The 26,503-nt window shown below is 28.6% G+C and overlaps 1 protein-coding gene across 1 annotated transcript in view; it reads right to left on the bottom strand.

Moving 5' to 3' along the window:
- Positions 1-26,503, bottom strand: part of dpr11 (defective proboscis extension response 11) — a 172,194-nt gene that overhangs the window by 48,580 nt on the left and 97,111 nt on the right. The window contains exon 6 of the mRNA XM_065515723.1: positions 20,383-20,543. Within this exon, the coding sequence (XP_065371795.1) occupies positions 20,383-20,543 (161 nt within the window). The remainder of the gene's footprint in view (positions 1-20,382; positions 20,544-26,503) is intronic.

The raw sequence follows: 26,503 nt of genomic DNA, 5'->3' as shown, positions 1-26,503 counted from the left end.
GCCCTTTTTAGCCTTTTTTAACCCTTTTTTAGCCTTTTTTTTCTAAGTATTTAGCCCTTTTTGTTCACCATGAACTGGATAGATATAAAATTTGGTGAAATAACTTTTGTATATAGAAAACAAATTTTTGTTGAACTTTATTGGTATAACAAAATTTTTAAGAGATTTATGCTCGTTAATATGGTTTTCGGAAGTGGGCCTTATAGGGAGCTATGAATAATTATGGACGAATTGTCAAATAAGTAGGCTCCATGATTATGAAACTTATTTGTGTAAAATCTTATTTGGTTACTTACATATTTTGAAGATGAATGCTCATTAAAGACATTTTTGAGATTGGTCCTTATATGAGAGCTATGATAAATTATGGACCGAACGATAAAAAAAATTGGTATTCTGAGTTAGGTTTACAGGGAACTTATTTGTGATGAATTTTATTTGGATATCTATATAATTAAGGTATTTATGAGAACTTAACTATTTTCAGATAGAGCAGTTCTATGGGGCTTAGGATAAATAATAGACCGATTCTAACCATATTCAACAGGCTTCGTCCTTGATGCAATAGGAGAAGTGTATGTTAAATTTTGCCGAATTATTTTTGAAATTGTGACCTTTAGTTTGGTTACAAGCTTTACATGGACTGACGAGCGGATGGATAGGTATCACTTAATCGACTCAGAAAGTGATATTCAGCAGATTTGTATACTTTAACTCTATACATATACCCTACACCACTAACCAATATAGTAACTTGCAACAATATATTTTGCTGATATCGAGCATCAGGAATATAACACGGCCTTCTCAAATTTCCAAAAAATACTTGTATACAAAATAAAATGTCTGAGAAATGCTTTTAGTACAAAACATATTTTTTATATAATTTTGGTACGGTGATCACAAATGTGAAATTCTGAATTTCTTTGCCTGTTTTCATTATTAAAGATTTCTGTAAATGCTCAATTGCATAAAAAAGAATTTACATTTCTAGACAATGTTCGCATACACAAACTCAACTAATCTCATTCCTTTAATACTTATGAGTATAAGTATATGTGAAAATATATGCACGTATAGTCAGCGTAAAAGGATTTTTATAACATTTAAGGATTCTTTTTGTTTTTGCATTTTCTTCTTTTTTTATTGTTTTAAGGTCACATAGAAAAACAACAATTTATGGCATTTGACATGAAAACGGAAAGAAAACAATTATTAAGATATTCAAAACGACATAAAAACCTAAATGAAATTAATGTAATAAAATGTTAATTTGTAGTAAAATCTACCAAAGAATTTTAAGAATATTTTAAACTATCATATCTGTATGGCAGGACTAAAGCTATTGTTTTTTATTTATTCTGTAAATAGTATCAAATTAAACTAAACGACAGTTAGAATTTTATTACATTCCTTTGATTAGAAACGACAACTACACAGTGTTTCTTGTAATAGTATAATATCGCCGTAAAAAATAACACGGTGCTACGATGGAAAAAAACTTGGAAAACGGCCTAGAGTGGGTTATAGGTCTTGCTGAGTACATTACAAATTGTGCCTAAAAATTTCAGAAACACCCTCAAATTCAGAAGTTATTCTAAAAAAATAACTTCTTATCGACGTGTAGATTATTCAGTTTTTGTCCGAATTAAAATTCTTTAAGGATTTTGGAAAGAAAACTGATTACGTTTTAAAATTACGTGCATTTTTTAAGAATATCTAAAAGAAAAACAAAATTTATCAACTTTTTTGATTTTAGTCCCTTTTCATTGCTTATTTCGATATGAAAGTTGATAAAACATTATACCAACATGTATAGGAAATTTAGTTCTAAATAAAATTTGGTTTTAACTATTCAAATCGGATGAAAATTGTAAAAGTTTTTCAACTTTTAATTAACACCATTTTTAGTATTTTTTCTCCCAGCGCATATGAATAAAAATAAAACAAAAAACTGTAGAAAAAAAAATATTTGTAAAATTTTGAATATACAAGGTATATTTTTCGAACTTTTTTTCAAAAAAGTTTAATAACTTTTGCAAATATCAACCGATTTTAACAACTAATATCTCATTTTTTCCCACATAAAGTTTTCTTTAAAACACTGTGCAAAAAAGAATAGGTTTTTATAGAAAAAAATTAAATTAACTATTGTTGAATTTGAAAATTTATGAAAAAAATAAAAAATAAAGCGAAACTTTTTATAAAAACTTACGCAATTTTTTCTATATACATTTTATGCGTACATTTTATGAAATCCAAATTCTTTGACTATCCATAATTGTTTAAAATTTGTAAACCGGTCTAAAAATGTGTGAGTTAGAGGTACTAAAGTACTACCTACCCTAAAACAGTTTTTTCAAAATATCTCAAAATTTTGAGGGTGTTTAAAAATCTTTGAAAACGGTTTTAGTATGTTCTCACCTAGGACAGTGTTATTTTGTAGCAGAGTGTAATTATTACATTAAATAAATTTCAACATTATTTTAGTTACTGTAAATATTTTTATGTTCATCACTATTATAAATTGTGGTATGGTTATCTGAAATATAATTCAAGCAACTAAAGTATGATAAATAGGCAAACATGTTATATTATTTGCAATCATTTAAACTTACAAATTTAGCCATTCAGTGTTTCTATATAATGTGATTACTTTCGATCATAATATTATTAGTATGGGCCATATTATGAATGCTTGGGTTTAACCTAGACTTGCCAACCGTCCCGTTTTCGTCGGGACAGACCAGTTTTAGAGTCGAATGTCCCGTGTCCCGGCGATACTCTGAACGGGACGCCATTTGTCCCGTTTAAAAAAAAACATAACTTTTTCATTAATTACCACAAAAAATATAAAAAAATCAAAAATTGAAAATACCGATAGACAAGGATGCTTTATTTTCTGAAATATAGTATTTTCTAAAAACTGAATATCACTATTTAACAATATACATAGGTACTTAGTGCATTAACTTCTATGAGTTTCAATAAACTCATTAGTAAACATTATTTAACTTTCATGAAAAATAAATGGCACGATACTCACTCTAGGATGCTTGTATCTTTAGTTAAAGGTGAGTTGTTGGTCCATTGAAATGGAATTGAATTTATTACTTCAAATAATAATAAAAAAGCTGATAAAAACGATTAAAAATACAAATTTTAAATTATGGACTGAAATAGGTAAACTTTATTAAATAACTCGATGTGCTTCGTTACTCCTTAGTAAAATATAAAAATTTTAAAGATTGTATAAACTATTTTTTTAATGAGGCGAAACAAATTAGGTAAAATTATAAAAAATAAATTTTCAGACAAAGTTTGAAGAATCTCGCAATTTTAATTATCCAGATATTCAAAATTTACTATGTACTTTGAATGGAAAGTTTCACACCCACTGTTCCGATCTGGACCATTTTAGCTAAACTCTGTGCAGTGATAAGAATTTGATTCATACAAAGTTTAAATACATTACAATTATAGTACTCCTGATATTCGAAATTAACTATATACTTTGTATGGAGGTGTCACTCCCACTAATCCAATCCCGACCATTTTACAGCCAAACTATGTAAAATGATAAGTGAGCTGTCGGACAAAGTTTGAGGAATCTCGCAATTATAGTTCTTAAAATATTTATTTTCCTTTGTGTGGTAGGTGACTTAAACCTTGTTCCGATTCTTCCCAATTTGGTTAAACTTCATGTCGTGATATGGAATTGATTCATATAAAGTTTGAAGAATTTCACAATTATAGTACTCCACATATTTGAAAATAACTATTTACTTTAAAAAATTCAATCTCACCCATTTTCAGCCAATCTCCGTATAGTGACAAGAATTTGATTCATACAAAGTTTAAATACTTTACAATTATAGTACTCCAGATATTCGAAATTAACTATTTACTTTGTATGAAAGATGCCACGCCCACTAACACAATAACATTTTCACCCAAAAAAATGTAGAATAGTAAGGGTGATATTAGGGCAAAATTTTAAGACTTCCACAATTATAGTTCTCCAGATATTGGAAAATAACTATTTACTCCTGTATAAAGTTCGAAGACTTTCACAGTAATAGTTCTCCAGATTTTACACAATTATAATTAATGTGTTATTGTTGATTTTAATAAATAAAATAGGATAATAACACTGCTTCAAAATAACACTTTTTGTCAGAACTTGAAAAGCGACCTAATGGAGGTTGTATGCCTAGGTGAGGACATGCTAAAACCGTTTTAATAGATTTTGAACACCCTCAAAAATTTGAGTTACATATTTTGAAACAAGTGTTTTAGGGTAGGTAGTACTTCAATACCTCTAACTCAGACATTTTAAAACCGATTTCAAAATTTTAAAAAATTATAGATAGTTAAAAAATTAAGCTTTCATGTTATGCATTCATACAACGCATAATCTAAGAAATTGTTTGAGTTATTAAAAAAGTTATTTTTTTTTTTTTTTCGTAATTTTTCAAATTCAACAATAGTTATTTTAATTTTTTTCTATGAAAACCAATTTTTTTTTGCACAGTGCTTTAAAGACAATTTTATATAGACAAAAAGGAGATATTACTTATTAAAATCGGTTTATGTTTGCAAAAGTTATTAAACTTTTTCGAAAAAAGTTCGAAAATATTTACCGTTTTTTTACATTTATGTATATGCGCTGGAGGAGAAAATACTCAAAAAGTATTACTATAAGGTATAACTTTTACAGTTTTCATCCGATTTGAAAAATTAAAACCATGTTTTATTAAGAACTTTTCTTTATACATACATTGATATAAATTTTTATAAGCTTTCATATTAAAATAAGCAATGAAAAGCTACTCAAATAAAAAAAGATCGTAACAAAAACAATACTTATAACTTACAAATGTACCAATAAATGCATGTCATTTTGAAGCGTAAAAAGATTTCTTTCCCAACACGTTAAAAAAAATTGAACAAAAACTGATTGAGTTACAGATCGATAAGTTGAAAAACATCACTTTAAACGGTTTTTTCAGAATAACTTCTGAATTTGAAGGTGTTTCTGAAATTTTTTGACACAATTTGTAATGTACTCAGCAAGTCCTATAACCCACACTAGGTAATTTTCCATGTTTTTTCCATCGTTCTCTGATCATTTAGTGGTGTCCCGTTTTGGAAATTTCAAAAGGTGGCAAGTCTAGTTTAACCTTCGCTTTACCAAAGGTTTTTTATGTACATGGTTTACCAATACCCACCCGGGTGACACTACACTTCTATAAATATATGCGACGAACGAAATTTTAAAAAATTGAAAAAACCTTATAAAAAGTTTAAAATGGTTCTATTAAATTCTATACAACTCTAGAATTTGTTCAGTGAGTACAAATTTCATTTAAATCGAAACAAAATTAAAAAAAATATTTTTTTTTTTAACGCTTTATTGATTTATTGAATCTGTCTATTTTGACCTTACAATAAGTATTTAAATCTTATAACTAAAATTAAAACTATTTGCTCTTCAGCAAGAGAGCCATAATGGTAAACTGTCACTCATCTTAGCGGGGTGGTAGATCTGCTCTACGGAGCCTGGATCGGGTTTGGGTCTGCACAAGTTGTCTTGCAAGCGTATTGGGATGGTTTCGCAGCTTCACAATATATTTCTCACGGACTTTCTTGAACTCTTCCTTTACCAATGTCACTTCTAGGTCTCTGTGGATGTTTTCATTTCTTATGTACCATGGTGCTCCCGTCATGGTCCTAAGAATTTTAGATTGGGCCCTCTGTATAAGATCAATACTGGTGTTGCTAGCCATTCCCCATAATTGAATTCCATATGTCCAAATTGGTTTTAAAACGGTCTTATACAGGATGACTTTATATTCAAGGCTTAATTTTGATTGGTCACTGATTAACCAATGAAAGCTAGAGGCTTTTAACTTCATGTGAAGTCTCTTGGTTTCTATGTGTCGGCGCCAAGTAAGCCGTCTATCCAGATGAATACCAAGGTAGGTGACATAATCAGACTGCGGTATATTAATGTTATGGATAAGGTTATAATATGATATTATAAGATAAAATTATCATTAATACAAAAATAGTATGATGTAATATTAGCTATCATTTTCAGCACATCATCCTGTTTTTTGGAAGTTTTCCAATGAAACGACAAATTTTAAAAAGGGAGAGGCTATCAACCCTAAAATTACAGTCCAATAGCAATTTCTTCTTCACTTTCCAAAGATATGGAGAGTATGGTAAACTAACAACTTGGTAGATATTTGGTGTCTAACAATTTACTTAACGACAGTATGGCTTTCGTAGAGGAGCTCTACGGGAGATTTGGTAGACTTCCTATCGAAAAAAGGTGTCGTTGCATTCACCGTTTTGGAGAAAGTTAATTGGTGGCTTTAGATAGGCAATGTAATATTCGCTGGACTAAAGAGTTTCGAAGTAAGCATTCAAGTGCCTCGGTTTTCTGAAACAGTGTAGAAAACATCCATATATGGAACAAACTTCCAGCTGAAATCATTCCTGTCACTTTAAATTTAAGAAATTTCATATCGAATGTCCACAAACACTACACCTCTTCCCTCCCAATAATATTGCAAGCTACTGTTGAGTTTGACAACAATCTTCATGGAGAAATTCCTTGTCTTCAAACTTTCTTGGCAAAATCACCACTTCTGAACCGAGCAAAACTTTTTACACGTTGAAACCGATGAAATACATTCATCGTAAGATTTGGTGAGTAAACTGTGCTGTAGCGGCACTCTTTTTAAAAATAAAGAAATAAAAAAGAACCGCGTTCAAAACAAAATCCATCTATTGTATTGCATTTTAAGTCATACACCTAATTAATATATTTTTCTGCTATTATTTCACATTTTCTTTTAAAAATTTAATTTATTTTCATTTTCAATGCAAAAATTTACAGCTTTGTTTTTGTTCAGTTTCAATTTCATCCCCAAAAAATTAAAAAAAAATCATTTTATCAAATTATACATATTTATGTTATTTAAATGCGTTAAATATGTATGTGAAAAAATAAAATTAACCAATATTGCGAGTTTGTGAAATAATGTGTAACAATTGCTATTTTAGTGGAAAATTTAAGAAAAAGTTTAGGAGATTTTGTTTTGTTTACATTTCTCTCAAGTGTGTTGAATTCACATAGTACTTATATGTGAGAAGAGAGTGATGTTGTTTAGTTCCATCCCTTCTTGTTATTCTTTGGTTGCACAATTAGAATTCGTGTGAAAACTATATACATACATATTTATGTCGCTAACAATATTTCACAAAACAGAGTACATAAAGGGTGTTTTTTTAAGACCTACAGAACTTTCGGACGGGTTAACTGTCATACATACTGTCACCGCTTGACATTTATGACCTGCATACTCTGGAAAAGCATCGTGAATAGTTTGAAGCTTGAGCAACGCTACCAATTTATCCAAATTTACTTTGTTAATCACTCATCGATTCTTTAAACTTACAGACGGCTGTCTTAAAATCCAGAATTCGCATTATCAATAACAGCCACGGTAGCAATATGACCGCAATCATGTTCAAATTTTAATGTCATGTATTGATCTTTAATGCAAACAATTTTGTTGAGTTAAATGTACTTTTTTGTGTTATATTTACAATTTCAAGTTCTACTATCTGGCTGGTGCAATGAAATTTTTTTAATAAATTTCACAGCAATTTCATTGATAGCTTTTGTATATGGATTTTGACATACAATTTTCTTTCCTGTGAAATCGATAATTTGATTATAACTTCTTAGAGTAATATTTATTTACGAGTATTTTTAGAAGAAACTATAATTAAAAACAAATATTTTGATTCCTTTTGTTTGATTATTCTACATAAAATTATTGGTATGGAACTGTTCGATTATTTGAAAAACTGTATTCGAATTGATAAACAAATTTGCATGCAACATTTGTATGTTTCCTACAACAGTTTCATAAAAAAACAATTCCTCGGAACACTTTAATGTACAAATGTGTATTATCTTGAATATATAAGACTAGCTAAAACCCGGTGTGCTTCGCTACCCGTACCGTAAAGATTTACAATATATTTAGTATATCTAAAATTAGTTTCTGTTCATGTGAAAAACATGGATTTTCTAGATTTAGTCCGCAAACTTGCAAAGACTGACGTTGAGCTTTATCAATTGTCATTGCAAATACTAAGCAAATAGGAAACTGATTTCCGAAGTTATAATTCGTCGCTCCGATTAGATTGTTCATTAATTGCCTTACTGTAAGTCGAGTGGCATTACAAATACGCAAACAATCATACAAACAAACACACAATGACTTTTATATAAGGGTTTCAAATGTATACAAATTTTAACATTTACTTAATATTGTTGGTAGTCCGCGCACTTCTGTACTAAAAATTAATATTGATAGTTGCTATAGCTTTCCCTATATATAATTTTTCATTATATCTGTGGAAGGTGCCACGCCCACTTTTGCTAGTTTGCCCATTTTCGGCCTAAATATGTAATTCATACAAAGTTTCATTGCTTTACATATCAAAATTATACACATGGATATGATTTTTAGTATTTAGTTTGTATGGGATGTGTCACGCCCACTATTGATAGTCCTAACTATTAATATTGATGATAGAATAACCGTGCAAAATTTATGGACTCTATCTCTTATTGTATCCCATATAATAGATTTTAGTTATCATCATATGGGAGGTGCCACGCCCTCTGTGGCTTCTACTCCCATTTTGGTCTCAAATATTTATTCAAACGGTGGTATTGCTCATGCAAAATTTGAGGACTATAGCTATTATAGTTTCCAAAATATTTGATATTTAAAATTAACTTTGTATGGGAGGTACCACGCCCACTTGAAAATTCAAAACAAAATGTATCCTATTGTTCCTTCCAGATATAGAAAAACATACAGTCAAAATTTCAAGCAAATCTGGTTAGCCGTTTAGCCGTCTATAGACGTCAAACCAACAAATATACATACATATATACATATAAACACACATTCACTTTTATATATGGGGCATTTCATGTCAAGTGAACCAACTTTTGAAATCGATGTCTTCCGATCGGGATGAAATTTGCACCAAGGTTAGCTCTATTGGATAGTAACTCGGACACAATTTTTCAACAACATCGGTCGAGAACTCTCTGAGTTATAGGGGGTAAAATTTTGACAATTTGGTCAAACAGGGGTTTTTTCTTATCCATGTAACTTATTACCTATTGTTCTTAGCAAAATGTGTCCCAAATAGTATAGATAGCTATTTCTTCGATCTTTCGAAAAAAAATATTTAAAAAAAAAATAAAAAATTTTTAATATTTTTTTTCCGAAATCAAAAACTTTTTTGACTTTTTTTTAAAATACGCTATTTTTTTTTTTTTTTTCTTAAAATAAAGTTTAGATATTTTCCTTGAACACCTACTTGGTCGCTTAGTGGGATGCGAGTGGGATATCTATCAAAATAAATATTTTGTAACTCAAAACATAAAATTTTTGACTTTTTTTGCAAAATCAAAAACTTTGTTGACTTTTTTTTTTCAAAATGGACCCTTTTTTAATCTTTTTTTTTAGGTCAAACAAAAGCTTAGATATTATCCTTGAAGACCCTTTTGGTCGCTTAGTGGGATGCGAGTGGGATATCTATCAAAATAAATATTTTTTAACTCAAGACTTACAATTTTTGACTTTTTTTTTTGCAAATATTTTTTTTCCAAATAGGCCCTTTTTTTAAAATTTTTTTTGTAGTCAAAAGAAAGCTTAGGTCCATTCCTTTAAGATATTTTTAGTCCCTTAGTGGGATGCGAGTGGGATATCTATCAAAATAAATATTTTGTAACGCAAGACATACAATTTTTTAATTTTTTTTTGCAAAATCAAAATTTTTTTCCAATATGGGCCCTTTTTTAATTTTTTTTTTTGCTCAAAAGAAAGCCTAGGTCCATTCCTTTAAGATATTTTTAGTCCCTTAGTGGGATGCGAGTGGGATATCTATATATATATATGAACAATTTTTTTGGAAAAATCAAAATGGCCCTAGTATATTCGAATAGGTTGTTGAAGACAAAGTTCTAGCACAAATCGTGTCGAAATTAGTATTACAGAAATTTTGATTATTTTTCTAAAATTAATAAAGAACGCAAATGATCTAACAACATTAGATTCTTTATTCAAATTTAGGGCATCCCAAATTTATTACCGCTGGTAATTTTAAAATTATTTTATTTAATAATTATCCAAAAGTGTTTTCTTTTACTTTACTTTTTCTCATTATATATAAGTACAAACATCAACAATAAAATATAAATAAAAATTAATAATTATATTAAAAAAATTTAAGAAAATTTAGTTGGTTAAGCACCGCTTGTATGGTGCTTAACATCGAGTATATGAGCAAATTATGTACCGATCATGAACAAATTTAGTAGCACGAGTTTTGTGCAAATAAAACTTATTTAAGTTAAATTATTTGTAAATATTAAAGTGAACTTTTGTCGAAATATCTTCAAAATTACAAGATTCAGTTATACGTTGATTAGAAATGGACACAAGATTTTGAAAATGTTTCAGTATTGTGAAAAATTTGTATTGGAATCTTTGTGTGAAGCATTTTTAACTAAATTTACTACAAAATCAATAATGGATTCAAGCATGCCGCAACAATCAGAAAAATTTTGTGAGACACTCTTACAGTTATGCATTAATATGTACAAATAAATATCTGTTCATATTTATACATGTGTTTGTCTAGTGCCATTATTTGCAGTAATTTGACTTTTTTGCAAATTGCTACTTCTTAGTTTTTCTCTATTTCCTTTTATCTACAATTTTGTCATCAAACCGAAAAAGTCATTATCATTTAACACCTAAGGTGCTGAAAGCCATTAATGGTAAGTGTGTGTCTATACATGTGCATGTATTTTTGAATGTTTATGTTTAATATATACAGTGTAGCTCAAATAAAATTGCTTCTATACTATTTTTTCAGGGAAAACTAAAAATATGTGATACGAAAAGTTCTAACCCTGATTTAACTAAAAAAATGCAAAAATTAAAGACATTTTTTGACTTAAAAATAAGAAAATGAATAAAACAATATCAAATATAAAACTGAATTACCGGTACAATTTTTCAATAAACATTTAAATTGCACATCATTCTTAACATCACGTTGAAGTAATATCGAGACAACTGCAATAATTATGTTTAAATACTTGCGATTTTATATTAAAACAAAGTATTTTTAAACCAATATAATAAAATGGCTGGACCAAATGTTGTACAAGTGTTAAATATAATATAATAAGCATTTAGCCAAAAAATGTTGAATATCAAATTCTATTGTCAGGTACTTTGAAAATAAATATAAACAAACAACAACTGTGGATATATTTACCAAAGCGGTCGACCAAAATACACAACAGCTAAAGAAGAAACATGGTTGGTGAGAGAGTTTAAAAAGGATCCATATACTTCAGTTTCTTGTGAAATAGATTCTCTCAATATAACTTGTGTACGATGGATGTGATGGACTGTACAAACAAAAGCAGTTTCAGATGGGCTCACAAGCTTTAGAGCTGCGTTACTTTTCTGGTGACAACTTAGGATTGTATGTTATGCTATAAAATATTTAATGAATAACCAGACGTATGCCCCACAACGTCTTTTATTTTCTATTGGTACAGTGTAGTGACCGCATCCGTAGAAATGTAATATACCCTGTACAGTGCTGGATTTTCCTTGCTTTTTCTATTCACTGATGAGCCTTAACGATGTCGATTTTCTCCAAAATGCTTGCAGGAAAAAATTAAATTCGTCTTCTGAACTCAAGTTGGGAAATATTTGGGTAGCTGCCAAGCGTTTTGAACGCTAATATTAATCAGCAACGCAAAAATTGATTTCCAGCACTTTTTGCCTTTGTATGCTATTCTATAAAGGGATGCATTTTGATCCATTTTATCTACACTTTATCATACATTTGTTGTAGGTCGTTATTAAAGAATGACGTGGAATACAGTTTTTAATTTTTTTTCTCGTGGTAATACCGTGAAGTAGGTAATTTGGCATAAATTGAGAAAGCAACGCTTACTACACTACCCATTTTATTTTTTTGAATTAATTTTTCTTTGGAAATGGTGAATTATGTGAAATCCGATTCTCCATTGTGGTGCCTGATCCGTTATAACCTTGAGATTTTAGAAACGAAATCAGTGGGAGTGTCTTAAAAAAGTTATTTTCCTTGAAACATTTTAAAATTTATCAGGTAAACCAACGGGGTACATAATAACAAAATCTTGTAGCTAAAATGCAATAGGTTCCCATGCTAAACATATTTCCTTTCAATTGATTCAATCCACATTGTATCGTTATTGACGAAATGTATATATTTCAAAATTTTTATGAAATGATTTTCATTAGCCCACATATTTCGCATACATATCGAAACCTATAGAACACATACGGGAAATTGTAAATAGAAAGATAAATCCAGAATTAGCACATCGATATCCAAACAAACTTTATCAAGCTATAGATGTGGAATGGTCATCTATTTCAATCACAACAATATATAATTTTATTAGTTCTGTGACTAAAAGATGTGCAGCCATTTTTTTATGATTTTTTATATTTTTTACAATGCTAAATTTTGCTAATACTTAATTAGTACCTTAAGAAATACTGAAATTTAATTTCGTTCTTAATAATGCTGAGAATATAGTTTCATTTTCGAATGCATTTGTTATTTCTAAAACCTTTACATTCTGTGAAATTTGAAAAAAGTTTTCTCAGATACTGTATACACATATTAGCAGCAACAACAAAAATCATTAGATTTTTCCTATCATTTTCCTATATTTGCAATAAAAACAAATTTAAGTTTATGCAGAGGCATTTCTTTACTTTTTTTCCTATTTAGATTTTATATCATGAATTTTAGTTTCTTCAAAGATAATTTGTATTTATAACGTCATTTAGTTTGTGAAATTGGGCAAAACAAACATTTAAATAGATATAAACACAGGCGCACACACAAACTCAGTATATATTTATATACCCAGCAGTTAAGGAAGTAGTCAATGTATCCCTTACAGACAGTAATTGTCACTAATGTTGTATCACTTGGCTGTGTTCAATTTATATATTTGGCTCACTTGACACGTATGTACACTTTGTAGTGCAGAGAAAATACAATTGGTTACTTTATACTTCCCAGGTAATCTAGTGTGAAGATAATTGTCTCTTATGTGACTCTAAGTAATCTAGAGTGAAGTCACTTTTATGAGTAATTCGTACAAACTGGTTCTTATACAAATTGTGTTGATATAATTCTCATACAGTTTATTTTAATTTTTGCTTAAGTATACTGATATCCCATTTAACATAGCATGAAGTCAATAGTCACTTAAGTGTATTTAGTAACCTATAGTTAAGTCACAATAAGCGTTTATTTTGAACTACACTTTAGAAAGTAGAAGCAAAATTTACTAGTTCGGAACTGTCTTCTAGAACTGCTGGGTATGTCTATGTTTAAAATACATACACAAGAAGTACATAGTAGTGTTGGTTGTACTATTAGTTGTATTTTGTACCATAAAAAAGGATAATGCTTTCTAACAATCAGTTTTGTTTTTATTTCAGATTTTTTTTTGTTCCATATTATTCTTACTTTTGTTGCTGTTGATTTCTTTTCACTCGATTTGTTGTTATTATATGTACATATCAATATACATAAATTTGTGTGTTTTTTTTTGGTTTATATATATTTATAAACATTTTTTTTTTGGGATTTCTATTTTGTATTTTGTTTAACATCACATAACATTTAGTTTAGTTCTGCCTCATTTATTCGTTTGCCAATAGAATATTTAAGAGATTTTGTGTTCCACCGTTCATGTTGTTTCGGTCGTTTGCTTGTTTGTTTCCTTAAAGCCACTACTTTTGGTAATTGAAAAAAATAAACGGGGTCTATTGGAAGAGGTAGTAAGTAGTAGCAGTAGTATTTATGGCGTGAGTGAAACGATTTGCTTGTTGTCTTACCCCAGGATATTATAGAATAATTTTCATGTTTGGATAAATGAAACAAACAAAAACTTGTAATTTGCTAAACACCACCATAGGCATAGAAAAATTTAAAGTGATGGTTTCTAAAGCAATTCTCTGAAATTTGGAGAATTTGCTGAGGTTTAGAAATAGAAATATACATATAAACAAATAAAAAACATGTTTTATAAATCTTATTGGCAAATACATACATACATATATTATGTTCAGCATCAAATTCATCTGACTTTTCTTATTAAATATCATAAATTTAAAGTAGCTAAATAAAAAACAATTTTTAGTAATTTAATACATGATAAATTCATGAAAATTTATTTAGTTTGAAGAGTACCATTGTAATAACAAGATGCAAGTTTACATTCTTGAAGGTAATTATTTGAGATGTAATGTGTATGCACTTTTTCTCATTGATGTTTTTATATCTCAAACGAAACAAGTAACAATGTTACATTCGACTGTACTGAATCTTATAAAGCTACCACCAATATAATAAGGACATTGATTTTTGGGCATCTGGTTCAACGGATTTAGTAAAATATCCACCTTGATAAATTCATCAGTTACAAACTATATATAGTAGTAAGTCTGAACGAAGGTTTTCATATATTTTGATTCAAACCTCTTTACCAGTTCAACAAATTTTGTATATTTGTAATACTATTTGTTTTTAAAACCCACTATTATTTCAGTGTTTTTAAACTCTTTTTTTTCGACCAAACTTCATCTTTAAGATCAAAATTGCAAAAAATTCGATTTTTTTACTTTTTTCCTTTGTTCAGGTCCATAGGTAGCAAACCGTTCAAAATTCAAGGAAACAATCAACTATAAAAATATACCTAATATATCAATAAACAACTTTCTAGAACATATCGCACTCGTTCAACAATACTGTATTAACTCAAAATTTTTAAAAATTCACCTTTTTCAAGAAATCGACTAACAACATCAATATCTATCTACTGTAAAAATTTCAACGTATACCGATTACTCTTTCATCTTGAAAACCACATTTAAGACCATTTTCGTTATAATTAGTGACTACCTTGTATCAACAAAAAAGTATTATTTTGAGTTAATACAAAAATTTATATAGAAATACATCGTATATTTTCATAAAAAAATGTATTATTTTGAATTGAGCCTTTATTCAAGTTAAAAATAATAAAATTGTTTTATTTAAATTTGGTTGTATTTTGAGTTGATACTGTTTTGTTGATAAAATAATACAAAAAAATATTGAGAAGTTTTAAAAAAATGGTATTAACTCAAAAAAGAGATTTATTTTGCAATAATTGCAAAAATTTTAAAGAAAAACAATGTAAATATATTTTCAAATGAAATTTGCTTAATATGAATTTTTACATCAGCAGGCAAAAAATTAATGTAAAATATTAAAAGGTATTTTTATAGTCACGTGTTGAAATTACATATTGTGAGAAAAAAACCTAAAAAATTGATAAAAAAATAAAAAATTGCGCAAATAAATACTATTTGTGCTAGGTAATTTAAAAAAATTAACAAATCTAATTATGCAACCATCAAGTTCAGGTATTTATTGATATGTTTTGGTTAAATTTGAATTATTTGTGGAAGTGGCTTGGATATTAGTTTTTATATTGGAAGTGCAAAAAAAAAAATGGATTTTGTCAGTTCAAATGGACATAAAGTTATTAGCTGGGCACAGCTGGGCAGAGAATTTAATATAATTTAAAAGCCTGGACAGTTAGACGTTGTTTCAGAAAAAAATAGGTTGCGTATCGCTGCGCCTCATAAGTTATATGTAAATTAGTAAAAGCTTCACCCTTTAAGTCTACCATCAAAAAGCACTTTGCGATTCTTTTAAAAAGGATCCATTCAGTTTTATTGCTGTCGTTGTTCTTGTCATTGTAAGTGTTGTGATTAATAATACGAGAGTCACGTGTGAGTCAGGCCTGGACGTGGCTATATTCTTGTATTATAATGAGATAAACAATAATAAACTTTTACCAATTACTTTTCTTTATTTCAGTTTAGTTTTCCATCCGTTGATTTTCTAATCGTGAATGAATAGCACGCGGAATTTTAACAATTTAACTCTCATGCACTCACGCTTGTATATGCTTGTTTAAAAGTTTTTTTTTGTGATTAATTCGAAGTTTTTTCTTGTGGTTAATACGAAGTCATCCGATAGCAGGCAATTTAGCTTAATAAAAAATCTTGTTAGTGGGCGCGATCGCGAGAATTTTAAAGTTTTATATCGGCAGCCAGTTATCACTCACGTTCAGATCTGTAGTTTTTATATTGTCTCATTTCAAATATTGTGTTGTATAAATTTCAAAGCAGTGCATTTAAACTTTGCAAGTTTTTAGTGGCAGGAGTTGGGAAAGATCTCTATTATTCAACCTCCCATTACTAGTTAATATAATGATATCATCTTAAAACAATATGGTAGTTTTTTTTATCAATAACATGCATAAATTTAGTGTGTCTCACTGATGTAGTTCTATAGATATAGGAGAATTAATAATTCATTTGTATGGGGGGAACCCGATTCCACCCTCGTATACCCTTCCGATTTTGGCGGAACGTGTAGTTTGTTTTTAGAGTTACCCGCAGCAAATTTAGTGTGCATAACTATTGTAGTTCTATAGATATAGCACAGTTAATAATTATTTTATATGGTGGGTAATTGACTTTCCCCTCCTATATCCCGAAAATTTTGTTACAATATGCGGATTGCTCTAAGGGTTACCCACGTAAAATTTTGCGAGCGTCGCTATTATTGTTGTTGAAATATTAATAAATCCGTAAAAAAGGGACATTTGACCCCACTGTGCACCGTCTAGGTAGGTCAATATAATTTAGTAAGACAAAACTAAAGTAATTAAGTGCTTTGGGCCATAAACTATGTAATTATTGTAAACTAATTATTGCATAATTTTAGGCAGCTTTAAAAAATGTATTTAATTTTTTTGCGATTTTGATCTTGAAGATGAAGGTTTTTGATTTTATATGTTCACAATTTTTGTTCTTTATGACAAGGACTACAACTTTGCCTCAGAGAGTATATCAAAATTCGAACTGTTTACAAGATATTAGCTTGAGAAAATATTATTTTTTTTTTGCAAAAATGACACCGAGGCCCCAAATCTTTGGAGGCCCATAAAAAAGTGCATGACTTTGAGCAAAACTGGGAGATACGAGTCTTTGTTTTGGTATTTTATCAAGTAGCGGTGTCCGTGTATGGTTATATTTCCATGACTCAAAAAATTACACACAGAAATATTCAAAGATTTATTTTATTGAATGTATATTTTGGAAAACAACGCACAGTGGTATGAGAATAAAAAAAGAGGGAAATAAATCTGTAACTTCAAAACCCTTACGCCGATTTGAATGAAATTTCACATGCGCAAAGAGGAAGTGTAGTCGAGTTTAAATTTATGTAAACAATTCTCAAATCGCATACTCGATATCAAAATATGGTAACCTATTTTAGATGGCCCAATAAGTTCTTAATTATCTTGTAACGGGTTTTGATAACCCCTATAATTATGGATATTATAGCCAAAAAACGAAAAAATCCCATTTTATTTTTCCTTTTTAAATAGAAAAATCTACATAACTGTGAAATTTCATTAAAAAATACTCATAAATAAAAATTTTATTTCAATTTGAAAAATTTGTATCTATGCAAAATTCAATAAAAAGCATTTTATGTCATATTTTTCAAAAAAGTATTCCATGAATTTTTTAATTGTCAAAAGTTATATACATTTTTGAAAAGTAGACAAAATCGTCTATCCATTGATATATAACTTGTCTACCTTATGTTTTTTACGTGTCAAATAAATTAGGGAAAACTTAACAACTCGCAGAGAATATACCTAGCACTGTTATTTACATTCATAAAAATTTTATTATGTAGGCAACATGCTTTTTTATGAATTTCTATGTTAGGTATATTGTAACTTTGAACTCAGTCATGATTTTTAAACACTTCTTTCTTTATTTGATATATAGATCTATTGTTAATCCTATAAAAGAAAAATGGAGAATATTTGGAACCGCGGTCATCAAAAAACTGGTGTAGTGTGGGTAAAAATGTCGAAAATTAAATTTTCAAATGCGAATATCTCCTAAGCTATAAGAAATAATTGATAAATCGGAACACAAACGAAGAAATAGGATCATTTTAAAAATTGAACATACCCGAGGTGTCCTACTTTGGGAACTCCTGGTCCCGCTCCTGGTAGGGTCATGAGGTCCAAATTCAAAACTTAAACTCGACTGCACTTCCTCTTTGCGCATGTGAAATTTCATTCAAATCGGCGTAAGGGTTTAGAAGTTACAGATTTATTTCTCTCTTTTTTATTCTCATACCACTGTGCAACGTTTTATTTAATAAAAATTAAATTGCTTCACAATTGATAACACGAATAAGAATAAATGTATATATTATCAGCATTTTATCTCTAACTATAGGTTGTCAACATTCATTATTTGTATCTATTGTTTTTTCCAATCTTTTGGCAATAAAAAAAATTTAGAAATGAGATTTTGCAAAATTTGCCTCAAAATTCGAATTGCTTAAAGGACTTTAAGAGCTATTTTGTTGATCCTATTGAGTACATGTTCTTTTAGGGTAAGAATGGACAGCCATACGTGACCGCCCACTTATGGCAGCCACATATGGCGGTCCATTCAGGAATTACTATTGCCGTGATTAACCAATAAATTAGATTAGGTTTGAGTATTCCTTTCATTTTAATGAGATTCTTCAATAAGACTTCCTAAGACGTTAATATACATTTTATGTCCAATTCAATCTGATTTCGGTAGCACGAGACTTAATTTTGTGAAAATTGCAATGTGTTACTTTTTTTTTCTTGTTGAAAAGCACTAACACAGTTTTTCCTGGAGTCACATTCAGTGCACATTTTATTGTCCACCCAGATAGCAATTTTAGCGAATTACTTTAAATATCCGAGACCGCATTAAAAAAGTTTTGCCCGTAGCATCCAGTGATCATAAATTGATCACGGTCAAAGCTAGACTGTTTTACTCAGATTACATATATATCATTTTGTGGGACTACGATGTGTCAAAAACGGAATGCCAAATTCAATATTCTTATTGGTGGGTATACAATAATAACCTACAAAATTAATAAAATCTCTGTCGTCGACAGCTTTAAAAGCTGTAAGTGTTAAGGTCAAATGCTTGAAGAAGTTGTCGATAAAAAATATTTTAACTTCATAAATAATTTCTCAATTTAGCCTCGTAATTTTTTTACAGTCTCTTATACACAACACGTAAGCAGAACTTTTTAATAATGTGTCCCTTAAAATCTGTTTTTAAAAACCAAACATAAAAAAATACATGACCATATTCATAAAAAAACGTCCTACATAAGAGGATCTTAAAAATCTACATAAAAATGAAAATAAATTCTGTGCAAAAGCAAGAAAACAAACTTTTCTTGTTAAAAGTAAAATGTTAAAAAAAAAATAAAATCCAACTTAAAAATATGACTCTATTGTGGTTGAAATGTTGTTGGTTTTAACAACATTTTACTTTTTGTAGTAGAAAAGTGTCCATTAAAATTTGCTTTTTTCTGAAATCATTTTATAAATTTGATTTCATGAATAGCTGCTTGAGCACAGGAGAAAAGAAAATAATGGATAAGTAGTAAGCAACTCAATCAATTTCTGGTGAAGTTTTTTTTTTACTAAAAAGCAGTTATTAGTTTTTACTTACTTTGAAATTTAAAATACCTAGAATTTAAGGATTTTTTAGGTACACCCAAAATATATATAGTGTATGTAAAAATTACTTTAAGATATTTCTGATTTGAACAAATTTAGTTAACTAAGAACACTAAATACAAATTTATAATTCTAGTGACCATTTTCTTTCCAAAAAATGTGAAGAAATGCTTAAAAAAAATATCCTACAAGTTCATGTCAGAGAAAACAGAAGTCATATTTATGAGCATCAAGGCAAAAAAAAATTATAAAAAAAACTTTTACTTAATTTTTGTTGTTTTTCATATTTTATGACCTACAATTTTCTAGTTTACTAAAGTGACCCTTATTTTTTTCCATTATTTTCATTATGCTTGCAGTACAAAGTTATAAAAACCGAAGAAAAATAAGTGTTAATTGTATAAAACAGCATAAAGATAGTTATTTTTAGAGCAGTAAAAAACTATATATTTTTTTGGTTATTTTCTAGAAAAATATGGTTTATGTTATTTGGTAGTTTCCCAGAAAAACAAAAAGTTTTTCATTGACTCACAATACAGTACACACACAAAAAAAAGAATTAAATAACTTACCAACAACTTGTAAATGCACTCGAGCACTAACTTTTGGTTCTGTTGACACTTGGCATTCATATGCACCAGCATCACGAGCCTGCACATATTTTATTTGTAATGTCCAAAATTTATCGGGTTGTTTTAAAGCCAAAAATCGTTGGTCTGCAATAAAAACGGCTCTGTAATGGTACAATAAAAAAAGAGAAAACAATTTGAAAATGTTGTATAACATTTGTTTCTTGTAGAATTGAATTTATTTTATTTTAAATACTGAAGAAGTTTAATGTTAGTTTTTTTATGTAACAGGGTCAAGATTGTTACATGCAATTTGAGTGTATTCGAAATCTGTTTTAAATTTGATTAGTAGAGTTTTAAATTTTATTAGTAGACAATAAAATATTTTTTATTATTAAACACAATCATATTTTTTTCTAGCATACAAGTTTAATTATTTGTATTGTATTACATACACACACTCAATATTTTATATAAATTTATAATTTTTTATAAAATATTTTTTAAATTTTTTAAAAAATATATAAAATTTTGTTTAAAATATGCAAAGGGCCATGCTGTATTGCTGATAACACAGAACAAATTATATTTCAATTAAAACATTTATCCCATATTAAACTGGTTTCAATTATTTCATAATTAAATCAAGTATTCATTTGCTCAAAAATTAAATTTCTTGATATTTTCTATTGAATTTTGAGTTTTGAATTTGATTATTTTGACAATTGAATATACAATATAAAATTTCACGGACAATATTTTTGCGTAACATTTTAACCCCTTAAATCCATGTTTTAATGGTGTTTGTTGCTCTTTTTTAAAAGAAGGACAAAACAGACCAATGCCTTGGGGGTTTAGGGGGTTAACATAGTATACAAAAATGTTCTTCGTAACATTTTACATAAATTTACTGAATACATTTTATACCTAAAATGTTCTTTAAAATAAAATTCTTAATAAATGCGAAATTAACCCTATGGTCTCTTTTGTTATGTCTTTTTCTGACTATCTGGTTGAATTTTCCGTTTTGATGTATTCAGAGACTTATAGTAAAATTTCATGCATAATATTTTTGCAGAACAGTTTAACCCTTTAAATCCCTGTTTTAATGGTGGTTTTTGCACTTTTTTAAAAGAAGGACAAAAAAGACCCATGAATTGAGGTTTTTGAGGGTTAACATATTCTACAAAAATATTCTCCGTAACATTTTACATAGCTCTGCTGAACACATTTTATACCTAAAATGTAAGAATCATATGGTTTCTTATGAAGATTAACAATAAGAATGTGCCAGAGTTGGGAAACTTTAACCCGCCCTCAAATGAAATTCAGATGTAAACTTTCAAAACGCCGATATACGTGTCTTTTTTTTTTTGTCTCCTCTATCAAAATTTATTGGTCGGACCTTGTAATTTTTTTGGTGTTGTATAGTGTAATTTTCGTAATTGAAAACACATTTTTGTTATTTTTTGTGTTTCAATTACGAAAATAATCTATTCAATAATTTTTGTATTTGAAATTCAACCAATAACGAAAATTGTATATTCAATTGTCAAAATAATCAAATTCAAAACTCAAAATTCAATAGAAAATATCAAGAAATTTTGTTTTTGAGCAAATGAATACTTGATTTAATTATGAAATAATTGAAACCAGTTCAATATGTGACAAATATTTGAATTGAAACGGTTTAAGAAATAGTTTTTTCTGTGAATACAGTGCAACAGTTCAAAAAATACTCGATCGTGACACGTACGTTTCTACTACCAAAGGGTAGTAAAACCCTATACTCAGTTTTGCCATTTTGGTGACCAATTTTTATTTATGGGCCCCCAAAAATTCTAAAAATCAGTGGGCCCTCAAAAAATGGTTTCATTAGTTTATGGCCAACAGCTAATTCAAACTTGATGATACCGCTTAACTTTATATGGCAATAATAGAGATAATAGTCCGCTTAATAAACTTTCTTAACATTTTTATTCCCAAAAATTAGCTTATTCGTGCACTTTTTTTGAAAAAATATAAGAAGAAGCATTTTTTTCCACTTTTTTACATTAACTTCCATTAACTCCTAATGATCAATTTTTAATTAGGCTTAAGTTCATTTATTATAATTAATCTGTAATAATTCAAGGAAAAAGGTTAATTTGATATTTGTACGTACAATTTGTGTATCCTATAAATATAATTTGAATGTAAATTTTTAATTTGGCTTAAGTTCATTTATTACACTGTGCAGCAAGAAAAACCAGCCTCAACAATTCCAATGGGAAATGAAAGTAGACCATTAAGTAAACAGAACTGCCAAAGGATTTTGAAAAGTTAGCTCGAATTTACTTTTTATGGCCTCTTGAAGTTGGGCCATTTTTGATAATTTTTTACACTATGAGTAAAAAAACGTATAAATATATACCAACATTTAATGGGCTGTAATATATTTTTTCCTTTATTTCAACAAATGGTGGGCGGTATAGGCGTGGTCAAATATAAATAAATGATCGATTTTGGATTAAAATGCACTACATGCTCTTTTTCATCAAAACAATTTTTTTTGTCATACAATATTTTTCCGTAATAAATTTAAAAAAAAATAAAATTTTAATTTTAATTTTGATTTTTTACCTAAAATTATTTAAAAATTTTATTTTAAAATATAATTTATTGAAGGGTATATAAGATTCGGTACAGCCGAATATAGATCTCTTACTTGTATTTAATTAAATGTTGCTTAGTGCGCAAACGTGCCAAGTCCCCTTTTTGTGAAAACTCAAATTTTAATACAAAAAAGAAATATGTATATAAACAAAAGAAATATTCTGTTGGCTTAAACGTGTACAATTTTTTTGTTTTTCTACGCACACCATATTGTGGTATGCAAAAATGCCAAGTCCATTTTTTTGTCAAAATTGGACAAATATTATTTCAGTTAATTGGAATTGAGTATAACTACGTTATTAAAATATAATAGCGCCAAACTTGTTTTAGTTTTTCCTTAAATTTTAAAAAAAGAAATCGTAAATCATAAATTTTTTTAAAGAAATATTTGACAACAAAATTTCGATTGCCGATATCAAAAACTAATATTTAAGATAATCATTTTAGAAAGTTTTTTGTGTCAAAAGTTACTTAGCATGTTTGCACACTAAAACATGACAAAAAGGACTTAGCATGTTTGCACACTAAGCTAACGATATATACTTACTACAGCTACACATAATCTTTGTCACATTTTTAAATTAATCTTCATAATCGAATATAAAGTCAATATATATGAGACACTTAAAAAAATTAAATCATTTATAGATGGCACAAGAGAAAATCTAGTCAACAAAACACTTTTCTTGACGTAAAGTCAATAAATAGAGAACAAGCATGTAAACTGCCTGTTGATTGCAGTAAAATCAAATCTTATGATTTTGCTATAAAATTGTAAACCTCAAGGCTACCTTAACTTACAATACTTTTTTTTTAAATCCTAAATATTTCCTTTACACATAAATGTTTAAAAAAATTTTAAAAGTCACAAGTTTTCTAAGAACACACCACAAGAGTTTAATCAAACTTTAGGTTGTTTGCAATTTGTTTTTTTCTTTCCAGCTTCCTCTTTGTGAACTACAGACTAAGGCAACATAATGAAGTTTTATTTAAATTATCTTTTTTTTTTGTAATTTAGTTATTTCTGAGTTGTTTAAGATTTGCACGCTATAGGTAGTATTAGAAATATTATGTTCATAGAACACAAGAAAAATTAAGCTGAACAAAAAATTTAAATAAATTAAATCATGATACTTATTGTTTACGCCAAACCAACACTTAGCGATTTTCCAATTCCTATTTTTCCTCAATATATATATTAATGCAGAATGCTATGTTTTGCAGTATACATCCACTTGTCATTTAGTTCTAAATCAATCGTAAAAAGTCATAAATACTTCTTTTTGGGGAGATACAAATATAACTTTAACCTGTGTACATCGTTATCCTAATCCTATTGTTCCTTATTGGTAAGAATCCATTGTCCAAATAATTTAATAAATAATTAAAGAATATTCCTAATCCTTTGGTTTTATTCATTCTTTTTCTTTTCATATTGTTTGTTAAATTATTCTGAGTAAAAAATCTATGCGATTTTGTTTCGGCTCAGAGAGTTTGAGAGTTTCCAATTTATCCAGCCCTTTTGGTGTGTATATTGTATAAAAACGTTTATCTGGTTACCCGATTTGTTTAGTTTTATATTTTCTTTAACTAGAAAATATCTGTGGTAAATTTCACATTGCTAGAGGATAATGTATTTTCCAGATGTGGGCCTTTTATAGGAGCTACATATAATTATGGATCCATATTCACCTTCATAGGGTCTTCAGGACAAATTTTATCCATTTTGAAATTCAAATTGATTTTTTGCTAAAAGCGAGTGGTTAATATTTTATGATTTTTATTTAACTTACAAAGTCAACAACTACGTTAGGTTAAAAAAAAAGTTTCCAAAAAAATATCTATTTTAAATTTGACCCGAAGATCGATTACGTCATTAAATTTGAAGACCCCATGAAGGTTAAATGTTTTTCGAAAGTGGTCATTACATGAGAGCAATTATCAATTATGGACCGATCTTCATAAATTTCAGTTCTGTGATTTCTATATACACTGAATCAATTAAGTTTCCGTACAGACAAACTCATAATATAAACTAGCTATTTATGGTCACTTTTCAATACATATTTAAACCTTTTTTAAATTCATTTTATAAAAAATCTTATAAACTAGAAATCAACATAAAAAAACTACAAACATTTTCATTAAAAACATAAAAATTTACATAAATTCAATAATTGTACGAAAAATATCACCAAAAAGGTCTCCGTATAGTTAACCGTTTTCATATGTGGTAGGTCCTCCTTTCTGAGCAATTGCAGCATTTTAATGGCTGTGAATGGAATGGACCAGCTTTGTTGTTGTCAGGGAATTTAGCTGATCTTTACTCGTTATATTGTGCTTCCGAATCAGTTAACTGAGCTGAGCGATTTAAGTGCTTAGAAACATTATAAATAATACATTCCATTACTAATCTAGAGGTGTGTTTGGGATCGTTGTTTTGTTGGAAGCAATACAAACGTCCCAAGCCTAATTTTTCAGAACTTTGTTTTAAGTTTTCTTTTAATATATTAAGGTATGCATATTTATCCATCGTGTTTTCAAGAAAACCAAGATGGATGGCTTCGTCCCACCCCAGATGAAGCCATGCAACCCCAAACAATAACGTTACCTCCTCCATGCTTTACGGTTAGTGTCATATGCTTCGGATTCATTTTAGTATTTGGCTTTCTCCATAACATTTCTCTTCCATCAGAACCAAAAACATTCAATTTACTTTCATCGCTAAAAATAACTCGAACTCGATTACCGTTAATTCATCACTAGTTTTTAAGTTTCTCGCAATTACACATTCGTTAATTTTTGGATTACCTTCTACAAATCGTACAATTCTTCTCTCTAAGTGGTGTATTTTTCTTGGATGGTCAGTTCTTTGTTTATTTGCCATTGTTCCGGTTTTTTTGAACTGTTGAATAACGTACTGAATGTAAGAGCGTGGTCTTTTTACAATATCCTTGACTTCGGTTAGATTTGTTCCTTCATTTTGCAAGCTAATAATAATTTTCTTTCTATCCATTAAAATTTGCTTATTTTTGGATTCCCTGACAACAACAAAGCTGGTCCATTCCATGCACAGCCATTAAAATGCTGCAGTTTCTCAGAAAGGAGGACCTACCACATATTAAATTCAATTAAGGTTAATATTGGAATTCCTTGCCTTAAAACGGTTAACTGTACGGAGACTTTTTTGGTGATACTTTTCGTACAATTATTGAATTTATGTAAATTTTTAAGTTTTTAATGAAAATGTTTGTAGTTTTTTATGTTTATAAGATTTTTTATAAAATGAATTAAAAAAAGGTTTAAATATGTATTGAAATGTGATCATAAATAGCTAGTTTATATTATGAGTATGTCTGTACGGAGACTTAATTGATTCAGTGTATATTATAATTATTTCTGTCGAATTTCAACCAGAAAATAATATTTGTAAGAGATTTATGCATATTTGAGTGATTTTAGGGGAGCT

This window comes from Calliphora vicina, chromosome 1 (genome assembly GCF_958450345.1).
Source record: "Calliphora vicina chromosome 1, idCalVici1.1, whole genome shotgun sequence".
Taxonomy (NCBI): domain Eukaryota; kingdom Metazoa; phylum Arthropoda; class Insecta; order Diptera; family Calliphoridae; genus Calliphora; species Calliphora vicina.
This window is presented reverse-complemented; position numbering and strand designations above follow the sequence as displayed.